This window comes from Phaseolus vulgaris, chromosome 1 (assembly GCF_051622355.1).
Source record: "Phaseolus vulgaris cultivar YP4 chromosome 1, ASM5162235v1, whole genome shotgun sequence".
Classification (NCBI taxonomy): Eukaryota; Viridiplantae; Streptophyta; class Magnoliopsida; order Fabales; family Fabaceae; genus Phaseolus; species Phaseolus vulgaris.
The window spans coordinates 35,747,879-35,770,154 of NC_143498.1; the positions used below are offsets into that span (position 1 = coordinate 35,747,879).

At 38.7% G+C, this 22,276-nt stretch overlaps 1 protein-coding gene across 4 annotated transcripts; it reads left to right on the forward strand.

Annotated features, from left to right (window-relative positions):
• The first annotated feature begins 1,927 nt into the window (after window positions 1-1,927).
• On the forward strand, window positions 1,928-9,471 carry LOC137813874 (alpha-L-arabinofuranosidase 1). 4 transcript variants are annotated; one of them, XM_090301888.1, is made up of 16 exons: window positions 5,448-5,583; window positions 5,827-5,915; window positions 6,054-6,169; window positions 6,274-6,424; window positions 6,589-6,658; window positions 6,951-7,096; window positions 7,188-7,233; window positions 7,335-7,387; window positions 7,479-7,623; window positions 7,780-7,898; window positions 8,020-8,091; window positions 8,199-8,302; window positions 8,404-8,460; window positions 8,593-8,791; window positions 8,935-9,075; window positions 9,194-9,471. In XM_090301888.1, exons 2-16 carry the CDS (start codon window positions 5,838-5,840, stop codon window positions 9,290-9,292), a joined length of 1,596 nt encoding a protein of 531 aa, XP_090158014.1. In that variant the 5' UTR covers window positions 5,448-5,583; window positions 5,827-5,837; the 3' UTR covers window positions 9,293-9,471. The 4 variants fall into 4 exon arrangements, 3 of the variants coding, with proteins under 3 accessions (XP_090158003.1, XP_090158014.1, XP_068472441.1); XM_090301877.1 differs by lacking the exon at window positions 5,827-5,915 and having other exon boundaries at window positions 1,929-5,583; XM_068616340.2 differs by lacking the exon at window positions 5,448-5,583 and having other exon boundaries at window positions 5,603-5,915.
• The last annotated feature ends 12,805 nt before the right edge of the window (window positions 9,472-22,276 follow it).

Here is a 22,276-nt window from a genome sequence, read left to right on the forward strand (position 1 = left end):
AGGGACAAATTAAGAGGTTGATTGCAGACAACAAAGAATGGTTTGAAGGATTTTTTGAGTCAATTGTTCCATGGGATGACTCTTTTGCGGTCTCTGAGAAGATAGTTTGGTTCCGATGCAGGGGTATACCGTTGGCTCTTTGGAGCAACCAATGTTTTGAACGCATTAGGGCTCTTTTAGGCAAGCTCGTAGAGGTTGATGAAAGAACAATTTCTAAGGAGGTGTTAGAATATGCAAGGTTGTGTATTACAATCCCTTTGGGCATGGAGGTAAGTCAGGCGAAATCAATGAAGATAAATGATAGGTTATGTCAGGTTTTTTTCGAGGAAGAAATTTTCCCTGTTTCTTCACTTGGATTTCCATTTCACAAGTGGGGGGTGGCTTCAGAGGATGAATCGGAAGCACAATTCGACTCCAGCATAGGTGAAGTTTTATCAGAGTTTGAGTACTCAGATCATGATGGTAGACAAGGAGAGAGGAGAAGGGAGGAGACGACTGTTCAGTATCCGGCAGAAGAGGGAGAAAATTCAAAAGGCGGAACATGCATTAATGGAGGAATTATTTCTGTTGGAAAGAGTCACAATGATAGTATGTTGGAACCAAGGAAAGAGGGGATTATCAACTTGGAAAAAAGGGAGGCACAAAATAATATATTAGTAGAGAATAATAGTGGAACGGCTACAGTTGGGAATATTGTTGGGGGATGGGCAGATGACCTAATCTGCAGTGGGCCGGTTCAAGCCCAATTGAGTGCAGAAAGTTGGGTAGGGGAAACCCTAATTTCTGACCCAATTTCAGACCCAATTGCTGACGTGGCAATGCAACTAGGGTTTGGAATGGAAAGAGTGGAGAACATGGTGGAAGGCGGAGGCGGCGGCGGCGGAATCCTCGATGACTTTCGAGGGTGCGACGGAGAGGTAGGGAGAGAAGAAAGGGTGGAGACGTCGACGGAGAAGCTAGCTGCAGTGGAGAAAGTCGTCGGCATCCCTTCTCAATCACAGTCGAAGGTGGGCGACGCGGGGAAGAAATTCACGGCGTCTGGAGCGCCGACCGACGTGGGAACGGTGATGGGCGGTGGTGAAGGAGCACGGGTCGCTCCAGAAACGCAGGCGACGGCGACGGCGTACACTGGTACTGGCTTTTGCGAGCCTGGAACGCCATGGTGCGTCGCGGGGGGTGGCGCCAGCGAGAGCTCAAAGCGGGGCGGTGATACGAAGGGAATCAGCGACGTGGAGGTGAACGGTGGTCGCGAGTTCGAAGAGGCTGGACAGCTTGATGAGGAAGAAGGTGAGTTGAGAAGGTTTGATCAAGGAAGCAAAGAGACCGTCGAGTGCGAGACCGACGACGAGACAACAAAAGTTACGAAAGAGTTGAGCATGGAGGGGTCAGTACAGGGTGCAATGATTGCGGACGTTGAAGGGATCGTTGTGTGCGAGGTAGACGACGAGACAACAAAAGTTACGGAAAAGATGAGTACGATGGGGCTAGTACGGGGCGCAATGGTCACGGATGTTGATGATAGAGCTGTGGTGGAAATTACACCAAAGAATAAGATGTGTGGGATGGAGTTAATTTCTGCTAGTTGTCCGGTAGGGAGGTTGTTGGACAATATCGGAGGAGGGGTAGGCGATATATCGATTCTAAGAGATGGAAAGTCACCGTTGGTTGAAAGATTATCTAAGTCAAATTCGTTAAAGGGTTTAAGGTCAGAAATTTCTATCTCAGTTAGAGATGTTAGAAAATATAGAAAAATGTTGAGATTAAAAGATGAACAGGGTGAAATCAAGAGGGCGTGGAAATCTGGTAAGGAGATGGGTTTCACGTTGTTAAAAGAAGAAGAGGTAGTTTTAAATAGACTGAGTACCTTGGAGAGTCGGGACTACAGATGTTGTCAGATGGAGAATAATGTTTTAGATGATGAGTCTAATTAGTATGAATATAAGGGGGATTGGTGGAAGCACGAAAAGAACATACTTAAGAGACTTGATTAGAAAAGAGGAGGTTGGAATGGTATGCCTACAGGAGACAAAGTGCTCAGAGATTAGCAAGGAGCTATGTTATTATTTGTGGGGTTCAAACGAAATTGAATGGTTAGAGAATGGGGCAGTTAATAATGCAGGAGGAATTATTACTATGTGGAGAAGAAGCAGTTTTGATATGACGGGATTTTTTAATGGAAAAGCTTATTCGGTTATTGAAGGAGTTTGGAAAGCAGGAGATGGGGTACAACTTACGATAGTGAATGTGTATAGCTCCGGTTCGTTGAAAGCACGGAATGAGGTATGGGAGGAGATTAGTGAGATCAGGAAGAGACAACAAAACAGGGTGTGGTGTGTTGTTGGGGATTTCAATTCAATTAGAAGGAAGGAGGAGAGAAAAAGCACAGTTTCAGTATCAGATTATAGTAGAGAAATCAAGGGGTTCAATGGTTTTATTGAAAGTACAGAATTGTTGGATATCCCGATGGTTGGAAGAAAGTTTACTTGGTACAAGCCGAATGGTACGATTAAGAGCAGAATTGACAGGATTCTTGTTTCAAGGGAATGGTTGGATGTATGGCCGAACAGTAAACATTTAGTCCTCAGTAGATCAGTTTCTGATCATTGTGCCATAGTGCTCCAAACAACATCGGTAGATTGGGGGCCGAAACCTTTCAGAAGTCTAGATGTGTGGCAAAGAGATGGAAGATTTTTAGATTTTGTTCGGAGCAAATGGCAGAATTATGAAGTGTTGGGAGGAGGGATGTTTGTACTAAAGGAGAAATTGAAGAAGTTAAAGCTTGATTTGAAGAAGTGGAATAGAGAGGTTTTTGGGAATGTCAATCAAGAAGGTATCTTATTACAAAAGAAAATTCAAGAGTTGGACTCAAGAGATGACGAAGGTTTTTTAGATGAGTTTGGGCGGGAGGAGAGGAGACTTTTGTTGGCTGAACAAAGTCAGAACTTATTTAAACAAGAAGCGATTGTGCAACAGAAAGCAAGGAAAAATTGGTTGAAACAAGGTGACTTAAATACAAAGTTTTTCCATTCATCGGTGAAATGGAGGAGAATGAGAAACGAGATTAACGGGGTAGAAGTGAACGGTCAATGGTGTGAGGAGAAGGAGGTGGTAATGAATAAGGTCAGGGAGTTTTTCGAGGCTAGATTCGTTGGGGAGCCCGAGCCAGTGGTTAGGTTGGACAATGTTCAGTTCTCCTCGTTATCAAAAGGAGATAATGAGTCTCTAGTCGGAGTTGTCTCTGAAGAAGAAGTTAAAAATGCTGTTTGGAGTTGTGATGGTTCGAAGAGCCCTGGTCCTGACGGTTTTAATTTCAGTTTCATTAAGTTTTGTTGGGATTGTCTTAAGGAAGATTTTATCTCAGCAGTAAATGATTTTATGGTCAATGGTAAGTGGCCTAGGGGTTCAAATGCTTCTTTCATCTGTTTGATTCCTAAGAATGATAATCCGCAACAGCTTAATGATTATAGACCGATTTCATTGGTAGGGTGTGTGTATAAAACAGTTTCGAAGATTTTGGCTATCAGGTTGAAAAAAGTGATCAGTAAAGTTATCGATGTTAGGCAATCTGCCTTTCTTCAAGGAAGGGGGTTATTGGATAGTATTCTGGTAGCCAATGAAACCTTAGAAGAGTTGAAAAGGAAGAAGAAAAGTTGTGTGTTTTTCAAGGTGGATTATGAGAAAGCATATGACTCTGTGAGGTGGGATTTTATATACTATATGCTAGGAAAGCTTGGTTTTTGTGAAAAGTGGATTTCCTGGATTAAAGCTTGCTTGGAATCAGCGTCGATGTCAATTCTCGTAAACGGGAGTCCTACTAAGGAGTTTATTCCGAAGAAAGGGCTGAGACAAGGTGATCCATTAGCTCCATTCTTGTTTCTTATTGCGGCCGAAGGGTTAGCTGGGGTATCTAGAACTGCAGTAGAGAAGGACTTGATTGAGAGCTTGGAGATTGGAAATAAGTCGGTAAAAGTAAATATGCTTCAGTATGCTGATGACACTTTGTTCTTTTGTAAGGCAAAGAGCAAAAGTGTTTTTAATTTAAAGGTTATGTTGAACTGTTTTGAATTGGCATCTGGTCTTAAGGTGAATTTTTCCAAGAGTAGACTTGGTGGGATTGGGGTGGAGCAGACGGAGATTCTTCACTTTGCGAAAATTCTAAATTGTGAGGTAATGAGCATTCCTTTTAAATATTTGGGGATGCCTGTAGGGGGATGTCATAAGAGGGGTGAGTTCTGGGATGAGGTGGTTAACAGGGTAAAGAAAAGGTTAGGCAGGTGGAAAGGAAGATTTATCTCGATGGCGGGGAGGATTTGTTTAATTAAGTCAGTCTTGTCGTCAATACCACTGTTTTATCTTTCTCTTTTTAAGATTCCGTCTATTGTTTTAAAGAAGATTGTGAGTCTGCAGAGGAATTTTTTGTGGGGATGGGGGTCAGATGGAAGGAAGATTGCCTGGGCGGCATGGGATAAGGTTTGTAAACCTAAGGAAGCAGGAGGGCTTGGTATTATAAATGTCAGACAGTTTAATTTGGCTCTGATGGGAAAATGGATATGGCGCCTGAAAACAGAAGCAGGAGGGTTGTGGAAGGAGGTATTGGAATCTAAGTATGGAGGATGGAGAGGTTTGAAGGAGCAGCGAGATAATAAAAGTAAGGTCTCTTTGTGGTGGAGAGATTTAAGGAAGGTCTGGAGGTCTGAGGATTGGGGAGGGAAGTTTGAAGATCGTTTGAATTTGGAGGTCGGAAACGGGAGAGAGATTATGTTTTGGTCAGACAATTGGATTGTCTCAGAAGAATTGAAGAGCACTTTTCCAAGGCTATATTCTTTATCTGTTAATAAGGAGGCAGTTTTATGTGATTGTGGATTGTGGGAAAACGGGACGTGGAAGTGGAACTTAAGGTGGAGAAGGGGTCTGTTCGCTTGGGAAGAGGAGCAAGAAAGTCAACTTTTAGAGTTGATCTCTAATAAGACACTAGAGACAGAAACAGTGGATAGTTGGGTTTGGAAGGATAGCGATTCAACTGAGTTTTCAGTTAAGTCCGCTTATGGGTTTTTAAGGGGAGAAGGTAGTGAGGAAGACTTAAGAAGGTATAAATTTTTCTGGAAAATTAAGGCGCTTCCCTCAGCTCAAGTCACAGCTTGGAGAGTGATTGAAAACAAGGTTGCTTGTAGGGTTAATATAGAGAGAAGAGGAATTGAGATCGAGAGTAATTTGTGTTGCTTGTGTAGGAGGTCAGAGGAGACAACAAATCATTTGTTTTGCGAATGCAGAGTTGCTTGGCTAATTTGGAATCTCTGTTATAACTGGTTAGGAATAAGATCAGTGGATTGTATGGATCCTGGGTCTCATTTTGAACATTTTAAGATTCTGGATGCACCTATTTCAGTTAATCTTATTATGGGAAACCTGTGGATTGCGTTGGTTAGTGAGATATGGAGGCACAGGAATAATTGTTTATTTAAAGGTGGAGTGGTTGATCACACTGAAATTTTCTCTCTAACACAGATTAAGGTTTGGTCATGGATCTCATCAAAGATACCGTCAGCTAATTTCTCATTCTCTGATTGGTGTCTTGAACCCTTGGTATGTATGTATTCTGTTTAGTTTTTATGTAAAAGGTTGTTTCTTGGGTTTCTTTTATTATTGATTGAGATGGGAAAGAGAGTAGGAGGTCTTTTGGTTGATATGTAGATGGAAAGGCTCTTTGAGAAAATCTGTTTTGTTGTATAAGGGTTGGACCACCCCTGAAGTGGTCTTATTTAATTTCATTGCTATTTGCTGATAAAAAATCAATTAACTATTCCTCATGCTTTGAACGTAATAAAGCTGCATTACAAATGGAGGTGTATTGTAGTGATCAGAACCCTTGTCCAATTGGTGGCGTTGGTATTTCTAACCCTGGTTATTGGGGCATGGTAAGCAAGATTAATATATACTTCATATTCACACACACACATATTATAGAACTTTTATTTTCATAAGAAAATGTATTATTAGTTTATATTATATGAACTAACTTTTCTCCTTCTAAAATTACTCCTTTTCATGTTCAGAATATCGAGCAAGGGAAATTGTACAAGGTGGTGTATCATGTTAAATCAGAAGGAGAGTTTGATTTTCAACTTTCATTCACGGGTGTTGATGTTATAAACATGGTATCAAATATCACGTAAGTTTATCATTTTTATATGCTTAGAAGACATTGTGGAAATTCTAATTTTTTTAATGACATTAAATAATACTAACTTAAAAATATTTGTTGTGATGATTCAGAGAAATTTCTGAAGATGGAAAATGGAAAAGGGTGGAGACGGTGGTGGAAGCAAACGCTACCAATCACTATTCAAGTCTTCAAATAACCACAACCAATGAAGGAAGTTACTTGTTAGACCAAGTGTCAGTGATGCCATTGGACACTTACATGGTTAGTACAACAAACAAACACACCTTATAAATCAACAAATGCAACTATTAAATTTTAAGAAAGTTTTTGGATCAATAATGATAGATTAATTCTCTTTTATCATCTAAAGAATGAATAAGAATATGCTAATTCCTTCACATCAATTCAATCTTCTCTTCAAGCAGGGTCATGGCTACCGAAAGGATCTTTTTCAAATGGTGGCAGATTTGAAACCAAAATTTGTCAGATTTCCTGGTATGTCCAAATTCTATGATTCCAAGGGAGGTTTGACATACAAATTTTCTTCTAGGGACCTTTATACGTTCAATCCTCATTAAATAATATAATTGATTAAGTACTTAAATATGTTTGTATAGAACTATAAATCATTAAAATAAACTTAGTGTCATGATGGTAAAATAAACCCTAGATTTTAGTTGTGCAGCAGTTTCACATGTAATTAAAAATAGTGAGGTAGAAATATATAAGATTCACTTAAAAATCCTGAGACCTAATTAACTCTATTTATCCATGTCCATTGCATAAGGTGGAACGTATGTTGAAGGAGACTATCTCAAGAATCACTATATGTGGAAAGATACAATTGGACCATGGGAAGAGAGACCAGGACACTACAATGATATTTGGAACTATTGGAGTGATGATGGAATTGGTTATTTAGAGTATCTCCAAGTGTGTATATATTTTTCTTTTATAACTATGGTTTTAAATTTGCCATACCTTATAGTTGAATAAATATAATAATTTAATATTTCTTGAGCAGCTAGTAGAGGACCTTGGTGCATTGCCCATATGGGTGTTCAACGCTGGTATATATATGTTCTTCTTGCCTTAGCTCAAATTCATTCTTAACAACACATATATTTGATTTTATCTTTTGTTTTCTAACTATTTGAATGTCTCATTTTAGGCTTCAGCCGTCATGAAGAAATTAATACAAAAAATTTAGCACCTTATGTGCAAGTATAATTTTCTTCTCGTACTCATTTCTTTTTAGGTATTTATGAAACAATACATGTTATTTACCATTGTTTTGAAATCTCTCCATTAATAGGATGCCCTTGATGGCATTGAATTTGCAAGAGGATCTCCTGAATCAAAATGGGGTTCTGTTAGAGCTAGATTGGGACATCCAAAACCATTTGATTTGAGATATGTTGCCATTGGAAATGAAGATTGTGAGTTTTCGAATTATCAAGGTAAATGCACTTTATTATTATTTAAGCACATGCATGTCTTAAACTTCTCATATATGTTGTACGTAAAAACTTGTTTTACTTGACTCATTTGATATTTCACGATTATAAATTTATAGATTTAACTACTGACATTTGTATACCCTTTTGTTTTTGCAGGAAATTACCTTAAGTTCTATGATGCTATAAAAATTGCCTACCCAGATATGAAAATGATCTCAAATTGTGATGCTTCTAGCACAAAATTAAACCATCCAGCTGATTTGTTCGATTTTCATGTAATGATACACTTCGATATGTTAATTCTTAAACTTTCTTTGTTGATTCAAATTTGGAAAAACATGCTTATTTGTCTTGTTTCATTTGTCAACTTATCCCTTTAATGTTTATTTTCATTAGATTTATACAAACTCGACGGACTTATTTTCTAAGTCTACTCAATTCGATCACACGTCACGATCTGGACCAAAGGTTTGATCAAGTTTTAGTTTTAATGAACACTATGTTATTCGCTATTTATGGATTGTAAATTTATGCACAGTTTGATACATAAATAATTAATATATATTCTTCTATAGGCTTTCGTGAGTGAGTATGCTGTATGGAGACAAGATGCTGGAAATGGAAGTCTTCTGGCTGCTTTGGCAGAAGCTGCATTTCTTATTGGCCTAGAAAAGAACAGGTTTACTTTTATTAATGTAGTTTATGTTTTATGAAGTGTTTTTAGTTTTTACATTAACCACGTACAATTTTTCATTTGTTACATTTTTTTTGCTAATGCAGTGATGTTGTCGACATGGTTTCTTATGCACCACTTTTCTCAAATATAAACGACAGGAAGTAAGTCTCTACCAATTATCACATTTTTTTGTCTACCTAGAACAAAACACTTTGAAGGTTTTGTGTGCAATTATTTGTAAATTCCACAATGACATATATAACATGAGTTTGCACAAACGTGTGTCATATCAGATGGATCCCCGATGCAATTGTGTTCGACTCTTATCAGCTCTATGGAACACCTAGCTATTGGGTGCAAAAGCTTTTTATTGAGTCTAGTGGAGCAAAACTTATGCACTCAAAACTCAAAACAGCTTCATCTAATAAACTTATTGCATCTGCAATTAGTTGGCAAAATTCTCCATATGAGAAAAAATACATAAGAATAAAGGTAAGAGGTGACTTTTTCAACTCAATTGTGATTATGACTGTTTCTAATGTGCTAGAATGTCAAAAAACATGTCTTGGATTACCTTTATTTGATCTTTGATCAATATATCTATGTTTATGAGTTATTGATTTTGATTTGCACAGGTAGTGAACTTCGGAGCAGCCACAGAGACACTTTACATACGCACGCGTGGGTTCTCAAAAATGCAACTATTTCGTTCTGTAAAGACAGTGATTACATCAACCAACGTAATGGATGAGAATTCTTTCTCACAGCCTACCAAGGTACCATTTGCTAAGTTTGTTGAATTCAAAAGAGTAACAAAAAATATTTAATGTTGGCCTAACTTACGTAAACAAATCATGTGATTTATAATTTATGGTCTTTTGATTTTAAATGCAGGTGGTGCCACAAACAAGTTCCGCAGTGAATGTTAAAAGGAAGATACGTGCAATTGTTTCTCCCTATTCAGTCACATCATTTGATTTGTTAGTTTATTAGAGGATAATTACTACACAGGAATGAGTAATGTAAAAAATTAAGAGATTGTGTGCCCTTTTTTATATTATCAATAATTGTAATATATGGCCTATTGCTTTCCATTTAAATTTTTTAGGATGCCTTTATGTAATGTTTCTCTATAGTTATCTTTAATACATTACTCATCCAATTTTATTTTATTTTCTCCTTTTTCTCCTTTTATTCTCTTTCCTCCATTTTTATCTATTGTCTCATAATTTTAAATAAAGAAAATATTAATTATTAAAGTGTAAGTGTATTAACATCAGATTAAGTTAAATGTGTCCAAATGAAATATATTTTTTTAGTAGTTTCTATTTTTCATTCTAAGACCGGACCCAGAACTTTAAATGTGATATGGTTAGTGTGATGGTTATTGAAATTTTCATTTTTTTTAATATTTAAATTCATAATCATACAGTGAACTATGTTTTTTTTAATTATTATACTATCATCACCAAATCACTATTGTTAATAAGTTATTATTTTTTCCAATATTTTTTTTTCTAGGAATGAAAGTGTGAAGTTTCAAGAGGGGAAGTCAACTATGAAGGTTTACCCTCTTAGTAATATGAAGTTGTTTTAAATCAAACACTTAAGATAAAATTTGTATAAAAATCTTAATGATTATTTAGTTGAGTTCATGAAATCTAAGAATGAGATCAACCATTTGATGTACTTGCAAATTCTTTGAAAACACTACAAGATGTTTTACCTTGTCGTGTTAATGGTAAGATTATAGTTAATTATTTATATCAATCTTCATTTCAAAATCCTTTAAGTCTTTATTACAAGTAAGTGCAAATATATAAAGAACAAGTAGAACACATAATAAGAAAGGAGTCTCGATTTTTGTATTAAAACCTTTTAAACATTTTCAAAATATCAACGTCTCAGGAGAACATCCAAACATAGTTTTGGCTTGATATACTCACTATCAAGCGATTTTTCGTAATACCAACGTTTAATGAAATACAATCGATGTAATTTTAACCACAGTCTTGTCAAAAGTTTTTCTAAATCTTTTTTTAAAATGAACTCTCCTTCTTCAGTAAGTTGTAGTCTCATAAAATATAATGTCAGTATTTTTTGGACCTAACTACTCTTAATTGAAATTTATTATTATTTCGACTGCAACTCTTTTAAATAAGATCGAGTATTCTTTGAAATGCAATTACTATTGTTTAAGGTTGAGTATTCTTTGAAATGTAACTACTATTGTTTAAGATTGAGTATTCTTTGAAATGTAATCACTACTGACTAACATATTGGAACACAATCACTCTTGTTGTTCTGAAATAAACAGTAGAGAAGAAACAAACCTATGTTTATTTACTAAGATATTGGAACACAATCATTCTTGTTGTTCTGAAGAAGTATAAAATATTTTGTATATTCTTTTCTTGCCTATATTCTTTTAATTATGTCACAATCCATTCTTGTATCAATCTTGCTTCCATTATAATTGCATTAAGCTTTTCAGTCTTAAAACAATTTTTATAAGAACTTCAAGAAGGCAGGTTTTTTAGAAAAAAGTCAATAAACCAATTTAAGTCCCTCCTTGGTTTAAACAAGCCATTCTTTATTTTATAACATTTGGCCTCAGAGAAGGTTTATGAAAGTTTTTCAAAACAAAGATCCGGATATAAATTGGCCTCCACTGCTTTGTTGTGAACTTTTGTTGAAAGTCAAAATACAAATATTCTGGTAATCAACTAATAGATGTATTTGGGATGCTGGCTTGAATTGTCCATTTATTCCTATGCATGTTATTAATAATATCGAGGAGGAAAAAGATTTTGTTCTCTTTAGACAATTGATGAAGCAAGAAAAGTGCAATATGATGATGTTAAGGCCAGAAACATCATTGCCTATACACTTACACTTGATGAGTTTTATAAGATCTCAATTTGTAAAAATGCTAAAGAAATATGGGAAGTCTTGGAGGTTACCCATAAGGATATAAAAGAGGTTAAAAGATCAAGAAGGATAACCTTAATCCAATAATATAAGATGTTCAAAATGCAGAAGGGTGAAAGCATATATGATGTGCAAAAAAGATTTACACTTGTGGTCAATCATGTGGTTGCTCTAAAAGAGTTTTCAATGCTGAGGAACTTAATAAAAAAAATTTGAAAAGTTTAAATAGGTCATGGAGGCCAAAGGTCACTGCAGTCTCTTAATCAAGAAACTTAACAACCATGCATATGATAACAACACTCTTTAGAAAGTTAACAAAAAAAAACTTAATGACTTTTTACGGCAAGTGCACCGCGTTGTAGAAGTAATAATGTGTTCATAAGGACGGATATCGATCCCACAAGGAACAATTGAATAATCAAGTAAAATATTCGTTAAATATACAACTGAATAATAAAGCTTTTTGGAAATGATTGGGATGACAATGATTAATAAGAAAACAAGACAAAGAGTTCGTTTCTTCAATTGGAAAAATAGGGATTGAGTTTCATCTTTCTCACTCTCATGTATTTTGATTAGCATGGTAACATTATGTTCTTTGATTAAAATTGATGCCCGTATAAAAATCTTAATGATTATTTAGTTGAGTTCATGAAATCTAAGAATAAGATCAACCATTTGATGTACTTGCAAATTCCTTGAAAATACTGTAAGAATTATTTTACCTTGTCGTGTTAATGGTAAGATTATAGTTAATTATTTATATCAATCTTCATTTCAAAATCCTTAAGTCTTTATTTCAAGTGCAAATATATAAAGAACAAGTAGAATACATAATAAGAAAGGAGTCTTTATTTTTATATTAAAATCTTTTAAACATTTTCAAAATATCAATGTCTCATGAGAACATCCAAACATAGTTTTGGCTCGATGGACTCACTATAAAGTGATTTTTCGTAATTACAACGTTGAATGAAATACAATCGATGCAATTTTAACCTCATAGATGTCTTGTCAAAAGTTTTTCTAAATCTTTTTTTAAAAAGGAATCTCCTTCTTCTGTTAGTTGTAGTCTCATAAAATATAATGTCAGTATTTTTTGGACCTAATTACTCTTAGCTGAAATTTATTATTATTTCGACTGCAACTGCTTCTAAATAAGATGGAGTATTCTTTGAAATATAATTACTATTGTTTAAGGTTAAGTATTTTTTGAAATATAATTACTATTGTTTAAGGTTGAGTATTATTTGAAATGTAATCACTACTGACTAACATATTGGAACACAATCACTCTTGTTGTTCTGAAATAAACAGTAGAGAAGAAACAAACCTATGTTTATTGGCCGATCAAAGTTTTGAAACCAATAGCGTAAGTGGCCTTACTCTTATGAAAATATAAGTAAAAAAAAAAATTCTTGATGCCTTTATTGAAATGTATGAAGAAGTAAAAAGACTATTTTATAAACAATATATTAAAGGAAGAGGATAAATGGTTAAAAAATAAAGTGAAGTAATTAAAAGAGGAAAATTGAAATCTTGAAACTGATTTCGAAAGTATTGAACTAATTTGTAATTCCTATTGTAGTTGTGAAGCTAATTTGAAAACTAAATCTTCTAAATGTGAATCTTGTAATGTTTTGGAAAAAAAAGAGTAAAAGTTCTTAAAGGTTAAAGGAGAAGTAGCAAAATTAACATTTGGGAAGTACAACATGGATGTCATCCTTAATGCTCAAAGAGATGTAAATGACAAATTTGGACCAGAATTTAAACCATTAGAAAAAGAAACAATTTATAAAAGGTCATATATATATATATATATATATATATATATATCACTACAACAATTATTACTTTAGGCAACAACATAAAACCGTAGTTTAAAGCATTAAAATCGTGGCCTAAAGTTTAAACAACAGTTTTTTAGCCATGATCGAGGTGAGAGTGGTCGTTTGTAATGCCACGATTTTTATAAAGACAACAATTTTAAAATCGTTGCCTAAAATCTTTATAACAACCACAATTTTAAAAGCGTTGCTTAAAGTATTGACAAAAAGAAAAATACATTTTTTTTTTAATTTTAAAGAAATTATTCATACAAAAATTCAGGATGGAAAGAATAAGTATTGAAGGATAATGTGTACCGAAATAAAAGTGATCCAACAATTGATTTACATCATTAATCTCAAATAACATTCCCCTATTTGGATAAAACTATTAAAGAGTTGTTCTCAAAAGGGTTAACTTATCAAGTATAGCATTTTAATATATAGTATAAATAAAACGGGGAAGTGTGAAAGAGAAAGGAAAAAAGAAGAAGAAGCAATGATCGATAAGAAAACTTCCATTGATGATTTTTCCATATTTTTGACCTACCCTCATTTTCTTCTATATAATAGGGGCATCAATATAAGTTTAGAGAAAAGCAAAATAAGAGGATGATGTATGATCCTACAGTTCCTATGCCCATATATATTGACTATTATGTACCCAAAACATAAAAAAAAAAAAATGATAGAAAAGATCCCAAAACTAAGTGTTCATCAATCTCCCACTCGGATCACAAGATGAGTCACATGGCAACTTCTGATTCAGGCACGTAACTTAGTCTTTCTTCCCACCAACTTGGATTACATGAGGTGGTGAGAACTTCAGGACACTTGGAATATCGTTGGCAGTGATAGATATAGGCAGCCACCTTCATACAATCTCTACACTTCTTCAAAGCCATTAAATTCATTTGGTGTAGTCTTTAAATATGAAGATAAGAGCAACGGTTCGACTCTTTCAGATAAATTTTTTGTTCCCAATTCAACGAGTTCTTTAGCCTTAACGTTACTGAAATTTTAATCTCTTGGCACATAATGAACCTCGTCTGGTTCCTCGTATTCAACACCTGTAAAGACATAAATTAAGCATAATTGGGCCTTTCTTTAGACCATGTAATTAAAACATGATAAAACGTAACTCACCATTCTTGTTATTGTAGTAAAAGAGTATTTGGTCTATGTACAACAGGGTGAATACGAAGAACAATGTAACAATTAAAAGTACAATAGAGTTTAATTAAAGTGCTAATTTCATGGACAAATTTCATGCGCTCGTATTATTATTAAGACGAGCGTGAGGACCGTGCCGAAGTGCGGCAATGGTGTTCCGTCGTCGGTGGCAAACTCCGATCAGTGGAGTCTGGCTAGCAGTTGGAAAGTATAAATGGCGAGCAGGGGACGTTATGGTAGATATCGTGATTTGGGGTTTGCGGAAGCTTTCTCTAACTTCTTTTTCTCAAACTTTCCTCATGGTTTTGGAGAAACGGATATGGTTAAGGTTTTTTAAAAATGGGCAGGGTCAAGGATGACTTCATCTCATGAAAACTTAACAAATGGGGGAGGAGGTTCGGTTTTGTGAGATTTATCGAAGTGAAAAATGAGGTGTGTCTGGAAAGAGAACTCGACCAGATTTACATTGGCAACAGGAAACTTCATGTCAATATATCGAAATATCGTAGGCACCAGTTTGGAACGAATAGGGGAGAGTGGAGGGCCCCGTGGGAGCAGCACAAGGAGAGTCAAAAGGAGGTAAGGAAGCGACATCCAAAGGTTGCAGAGCCTAGAGGGAAACAAAGGAGCAAGGAGATTTGGGTGGAGAAGAAAGGCAATAGGTCCTTTGCTGAAGTTGTAGCAAGAGAGTCTCAAGAGAAGTGGAAGGGACCATCGTTTAGGACACAACAACTTTCTTCCCGTGGATGGAAAAAAGTGTTGTGGGGAAACTTGGTGATGGTATGGACTTTGATAAGTTTGGAGAGGAACTTGTGAACGGGGGAATGTCTATGGTAAGGGCGAGATTTTTGGGTGATGACTTGGTCCTGCTTACCCCAAAAGAAGGGGAAGTTATGGAGGACATTATGAATATTAACAAAGAGTGGTTTGATAGTGTGTTCATTAGCATTAACCCTTAGATGGTTATCAGTGGTGCAAGCCATAAATTTGTATGGGTGAGGTGTTACGGGGTACCCTTACCTTTCTGGAACAGGGATTGCTTCACCAAAGTGCTTGGAGAATTGTCTACGTCGGCATCGCTGATGTCCATAGATGACTCTACATTGTCATGGGAGGTTCTAGAATATGCAAGGCTTCGAGTCCGCATTGTGAATAATGGCAATGTTAAAATGGCGAGAAGAATGAAGATCAATAATCATATATGTAGTATTATTGTTGAGGAGGAACCTCTCGGGTTTAGTGGAGGAGGGTGCATTGTTTCTCTTTCTTGTGGTGACTCCTCTGATAGTGTTTCCTCTTCGGAAACATATGTTGAAGAAACAACCCTCTCGGTGAGGAGTGGTGTAAAGAAGACTCGATTAAGGGACGACGAGGAATGGTGGTCAGATGGGGACGACGGTGGTGGAGAGGAGATGTGAGAAGGTGAACAGTTAACGTATAAGTCAACTTTTCCAATTATGGGATCTTTCTTGAAAAACAATGGTAGTTAGGGGAAAGCTAGGATTTCTGTCACGAAAGAGGAAGGAAAGGGACGGTAAGGAACAAGATGGCATTGACGTAGAAGAGGTATTCCAACAAGCTCAGCTTAAATCGTGGCTTTGGATGAAGCATAAAGCTCACAGGTTTAATTACTCTTTCACAGATTGGATCTTGAATCCAATGCTTTGTATCGAGAGTTATAAGTAATAGGGATCCCAAGGTAAGGGATCGGTGAACAATCTGATGGCTGCTGGTTTGCTTTGTGATAGGAGGCTTATATCAGGTTTTTACTAAAAAACTGGTGATCTTACTCTCTGCTTAATTTCTGGTCTACATAATTTTGGGTTACAGGTGTTGGGAATTACAGGTTGGACAAAGCTGCTTTGGCTCGGGTGCTATTGGTACTATACATAGCTATCTGAATTTAGTAAGAATTATTCAAAGCAATCTGTTGGCACAGACAATGCACGGGTTGGTGTTTGGTTTGTTCGTACCTTCACCTTGTTGGGAATGTGGTTGGCTGGAACAATAGCCACTGTGAAGACGCGACAAGGCCGGGCTGTTATTTTTGTTGCTATGGCAGTGCGTAAGGAAATGATGGACTAAACTTTACGGTGTTGTTGCATGGGTTGGGTGCTGCTAAGGGTGCCAGGTAATAGCTCAGAATGGAGCAAGTTGGGCTCAGTGTACTGGCTCGGGTGATAGGGTTTACTATCCCTTTGCAAGGTGATACTAAGGAGTCTACTCCTTACTTTGCAGTGTCAAAGTGGGATGTTGGTTCCGTTGGAATAGATGGATCGTGGGCCTTGGAGGTATTACATTATGTTTGACTTTCTGGGTTTGTGTTGTATAGAAAGTACATTCAGTTTTTTCTGTCCTTTTCCACTATACGAATTCTGGAGCAAAGGTTACCCATGTTTGTTTTGTTGTGGCACCATGTGAAGGAAATGGGGCCATTTTTCTTGATGCTTTATGAGGAAATGGACTTGGCTCACGCTTGTTCTTTTGTGGCCAAGGTCTGATTAAAAATCAGGATTACCTAGTTATTTTACAGTTTGGTCTTTTTCTGTTTTCTCATAAACCCTAGGTTGCCCCTTTTGGGTTTGTTTCTGTTGGTGTTGTATAAGGGTTGGGACACCCCTCAAGTGTCCCTCTTAAATTTACTTAATTCTTTGCTGATAAAAAAAAAGAAATTTTAAGTAACCTTGGCTTCTCAATTCTTAGAAAGTGAAGCCTTCTTCTCTAAAGTAATCCAAAGTAAGAAACCTATGAGTGAAATTTTTATCACTCCAAAACTTTCTAAACTATTTTCTTGATTAATCTTCACTAAAACATCCTTCTATGGATGCTAAAAGTCTATATATAGTTGGGTTTTTCCTTTGTGAATTGCAACCCTCTTGACTTCTGGATGAGAAGGAAAACTCATCATAGAAGAAATGTATGTGGAAGAGTAGTAAAAAATTAGAGATTAAATAATACTAACACAAAGCATGATTTTCGTAAATTGTAATGGTTAATCATGTTGCAAAAGTATTTAAAGACCAAAAGATTCACATTTTTACCATGAAATCTAGGTTATTAGAAATTAAGACGCATTTATGGACACAACATAGTCATTTTAATCCGCTATAACAACTCTTCACGATAATATTAATCAATTTGATTTTTCGGTAATCGATTAAATAACTCTTCAAATCCAATTAAATGAATGCAAAGGTAAAATAGATTATTACTTATGCTAAAATATTAAAATAGAAGGTTCAAGACAAAAACACTCACAAATAATCCACTAAATCGTACAATAATGGATTAAAAAAACAACATATAAAGAAACACAACACAAACAAAACAATTGATTAATATTAGTGTTAATCGATTAAACTACAACATTATGTAGAAAAAATGTCAAAGACAACCGGTTAAGGTGAAAAATAACATACATTCATTGTATGATCCTTTCTCGTATAATAGAAATAAGAGACTTTGATATATAATTCATTGTAATGAAACAGTGGTGGGAACTCAAAGGTTAAAGTGTTTGAACAGTGCACAAAGAAGTTCGAGCGCCAACAAGTCTCAGCCATCGATCGTTATACGTGTACGTGGATTAGCAAAGAATGATGAGATGTCACTTCGGTGTACTGTTCATGCTCGTTATTCAATGCCACGTAGGTCGCGCAACACGATCACTTAGTCTCTTCGCTGAAACAAATTACAGCTCGAGACTGGGGGGCTTGTGTCCCGACCAGTCCTCGGTCATCGACTCAGAGGCTGACCTCAGACATCGCGCACCGATGCTTGGTAATGAAAGGGAACCACGTGAAGTGAGCCCAGACGCACCTATCAGGGGTTTGGTTAGTCTTTGATATTACTACCCTGAGCCCGATGTTAGAGATCGATAGCGGACCTCGCCAGTAGAGGGAGAAGATCGGACATCGGTCATTTGAACAATGTGCAGGGCCACGCAAGGTGGACCTTTGAAGTCACGATGAGTTAATAGTTAAAGACATGAGATATGTGGGAAGCCTAAGTCACGAGGGATCCATGCACATGGTGTGTATCATGGTGGCACAACACATAAGGATAATCCTAGGAGGCGTTAGGGCCCATTCGGGTTAGGGTTTCCAAGGAAAGTTGCATGCATGGGACGTGAATACTTAGGGCACCCACGAAGATAATGGCGCTAGAGAATAGGTGCACAAGTTGGTACCCAAGCGGCCACTCTATCATTCGTTGCACTCAAGTTAAGGGAAGTTCATGTGCCAAATACGCTAATATTCTATGAATAGCTACGCAAGGACATTCTCCAAGGAACCCTAATCAAGGGTAACGACGCAAATGTAAACCCTAGTTTCAGCCTATATAAAGGGTGTCCAAAACCCTAGTAAGGTACGTAGTTTTTAAGACTGAAGCTAATATATACACTTGTTGTTTCTTTGCCCTAACACTGACTTGAACGTCGGAGTGCAAACGGCCACTAGGGCGCCCCTTTGTCTTTTGCTGGTGAGAGATTTCTTGATCAAGAAGGCACGTTTCTCAGGCAAGACCGAAGGGAGGCAAGAGTCGTTAGAGTCAACCGGCGGAGCGAGTCAATCGGAAGGAACATTTGGCGCCCACCGTGGGGCCCGTTAAAACAAGGTCCCACTCACAGTTACGTTAAAAGTCTTTACCAACAATATGAGGAGTACGAGACAAGCAGTTGTTAGGTCCGCGGGCAGGGTACCCTCCGGGGCAAACAACGTGATGACGCAACAAATCTTGGATACGATGCACGCTCTCCAAGCAGAAGTAGCGGCTTCCCGAGCGGACAACGCAGAATTGCGCAGGGCCAATGAGGAACTGCGAAGGGACCTACAACAAGTAGGAGAGCGCGCGGCGGGCGCGCGGCGGACGAACGTGCACCACTAGTACCACTTAGGGTACGTCCCATGCCATTCTCGCGAACGATCATGAATGCTGCTTTACCAACAACGTCCCTAGGTCCAAAGGTCTCCTTCACAGGAGTAGAGGACCCAGAGGCCCATCTCACAGCATTCCACACCCAGATGATGTTCACCAGGGGATCTGACACCGTCTACTGCAAGATGCTCATGAGCACACTATCAGCCGCGACGCTAGAGTGGTTCATTAGCCTTCCCGACAGACACATCACCAGTTTCGATCAGTTTGCCACACTGTTCAGGGAACAGTACCTTGTAAACAAGGCCCCCGCCCGACTTTCTTACGATGTTTTTGACGTCAAGCAGTACCAGGGGGAATCCATGAAGGATTACTTGAACAGGTTCGAGATTCAAGTGGTTCGATTGAAGCCCATTGATGAGGCCATTATAGTTCCTGCCTTTGTCAAGGGAATGCTACCTGGGCCTTTCAGCAAATCATTGCTACGGGTTTACCCGAAGACGTTCACGGAGATTCGACGTCGAGCGCTAGCACACATAGCCGCAGATGATCGAGTAACGCAGAAGCAAGGTCTCGTCGGCCCTGTCCGACCTCGAGCAGTCGCCCGACCTCAGCCTATGAGGGTCCACGAAATGATCGCGAAGAAGAAAGAGGCGGAAAAACCCTATGAGTGTGCCCAGGCGGGAGCACGCACAAGAAGGGATCCTTCCCCGAAACATAACTTCCAAATGGAGCTCAAGGAGTTGATCGCTATCCCAAACATAGCGGCGAGACTGAAGGTGTCGGCGAAGACCGATAGGAAGATGGGGCCCAACAAGAACGCTTGGTGCGAATTTCACCAAGCAAATGACCACTACATATGAAATTGCTTGGCCTTGGCGCAACAACTAGACGAATTGGTAAATAGCGATTTCTTGAAGGTAGTCCTTCAAGAAGCACCAGATGATTAGATGTTGGCGGCTGCGGGAGCAGATCAGGGGAACGAGGTGCCTATTCACGGAGAGGTAAGCACTATCTCGGGAGGATTCTCAGGAGGAGGATGCACCGCCTCCCAGCGGAAAAAGTATGCACGAAGGGTGACGGCATCAGAAGTACTACACACGGATCTAATTCCTAATGTCGACCTCACCTTCACGAAAGCCGACCTCCGAGATGTCATACCTCACGATAATGATCTAGTGGTAGTTTCTCTAGTTACAACCGGGAAAAGGGTGCGCTGTGTCCTTGTAAATCAAGGAAGTTTGACCGATGCTATGTTCCTGACAACCTTCAACCATTTGCAGTTGTCTATAGACCAATTAAAGCCCTACACTGGGTGTTTGTATGGTGTTGTAGGGGACGAGGTGGAGGTTCGCGGGTATATCGAATTAAGGACAACATTCACAGACGACACGTCTTCACGCACTGCTAGCATCAGGTACCTCATCGTCAACGCACCATCGACTTACAACATACTGTTGGGGAGACCATCCTTGAACAGGTTGGGAGCAGTTCCCTCCACGAGACACATGAAGATGAAATTACCTTTCCTCGAGGGTGCAGTGATCACCATCAAGTCTGACCAAAGGGAGGCTAAGAAGTGTTACGAGAACAACCTCAAGACGAAGAGAGGGGTGTTCTCTTTCACGACCAGGCCGCCGAGGGAAGACGGAGTGACCTGTGAAGAGATCATCCGGGAAAACCGGCCCGAGCCCGCTGGAGGTGTGGTTGAGAAGGAGATCAGAGGAAAGATGTTCAAACTTGGGCAGTCTTTGAGTAAGGAGTCGTAGGATCAAGTCGTCGGGGTCATAGCACGACACCTCGACGCCTTCGCATGGTCCACCGCCGACATGCCCGGTATTAACTCTGATTTCCTGTGTCATCACCTCACTATGGACCCCAACGTCTGGTCTGTCCGCCAGAGAAGACGAAAGTTCAACGGAGAGAAGCGTCAGGTCATACGGGAAGAAACGGAGAAGCTGTTGAAGGTTGGCCACATCAGGGAAATCCAGTATCCCGAATGGGTAGCCAACGTGGTACTGGTAAAGAAAGCAAATGGGAAGTGGAGGATGTGTGTGGACTTCACGGATCTCAACAAAGCTTGCCCAAAGGATTCTTACCCGCTGCCCAACATCGATGCCTTGATGGACAGTGCCTCTGGGTTCAGGTTACTCAGCTTCCTGGATGCCTTCTCTGGCTACAACCAGATCATGATGCACCCCAGGGATGAGTGCAAGACCGCATTCGTGACAGAGTCATCTTGTTATTGCTATAAGGTCATGCCCTTTGAGCTAAAAAATGCAGGGGCCACCTACCAACAACTAATGGACCGGGTACTAGCGCCCGTGTTAGGGCGGAATGTCCAAGCATACATAGATGACATGGTGGTCACCTCCCAGCAGAGGGAACAACACATAACTGACCTGGAAGAGCTATTCACTACAATAGCAAAATACAAGCTAAGGTTGAACCCGAAAAAGTGCGTGTTCGGAGTGGAGGCAGGGAAATTCTTGGGTTTCCTACTCACTGAACGAGGAATCGAGGCGAATCCCGAGAAGTGTGCTGCCATAATAGCTATGAGAAGCCCGATCTCAGTAAAAGAGGTGCAACAGTTGATAGGGCACATGGCCGTTCTGTCCAGATTCGTATCGGCAGGAGGAGACAAGGGTCACCCTTATTTCTAGTGCCTGAAGAGGAATAACAGGTTCGTCTGGACCCGTGAGTGTGAACAGCCATTCGTCAAATTGAAGGAGTACTTGCCCAGCCCTCCGGTGTTGTGCAAGCCAGAGTTAGGTACCCTACTCCGTTTATACTTCGCCGTTACAGAAAGGGCGATCAATTCGGTCCTATTACAAGAAGACTCTGCCACTACTTCCAGAGCTTCACCGTGATAGTAATGACAGACCTTCCAATCCGCAAGATTTTGCAAAAACCAGACGTGGCGGGAAGGATGGCGCGATGGGCGGTGGAACTGTCTGAATTCGACATACACTACGAACCCAGAGCTTCTTGGTGATGTCTTTGTTCACGGTGGTGGCTTTCTCCATGGGAATGATGATGATGCCTCCTTCTTCTATAATCTTCTCCATAGCCGTGAGCATTGGAAGAATGCCGAGAAGAATGATGTCTTCCATAAATGGAATGTGAAGATCTTTCTTGCTTCAATTCAACTTTTAAAGATCTTTCTTCC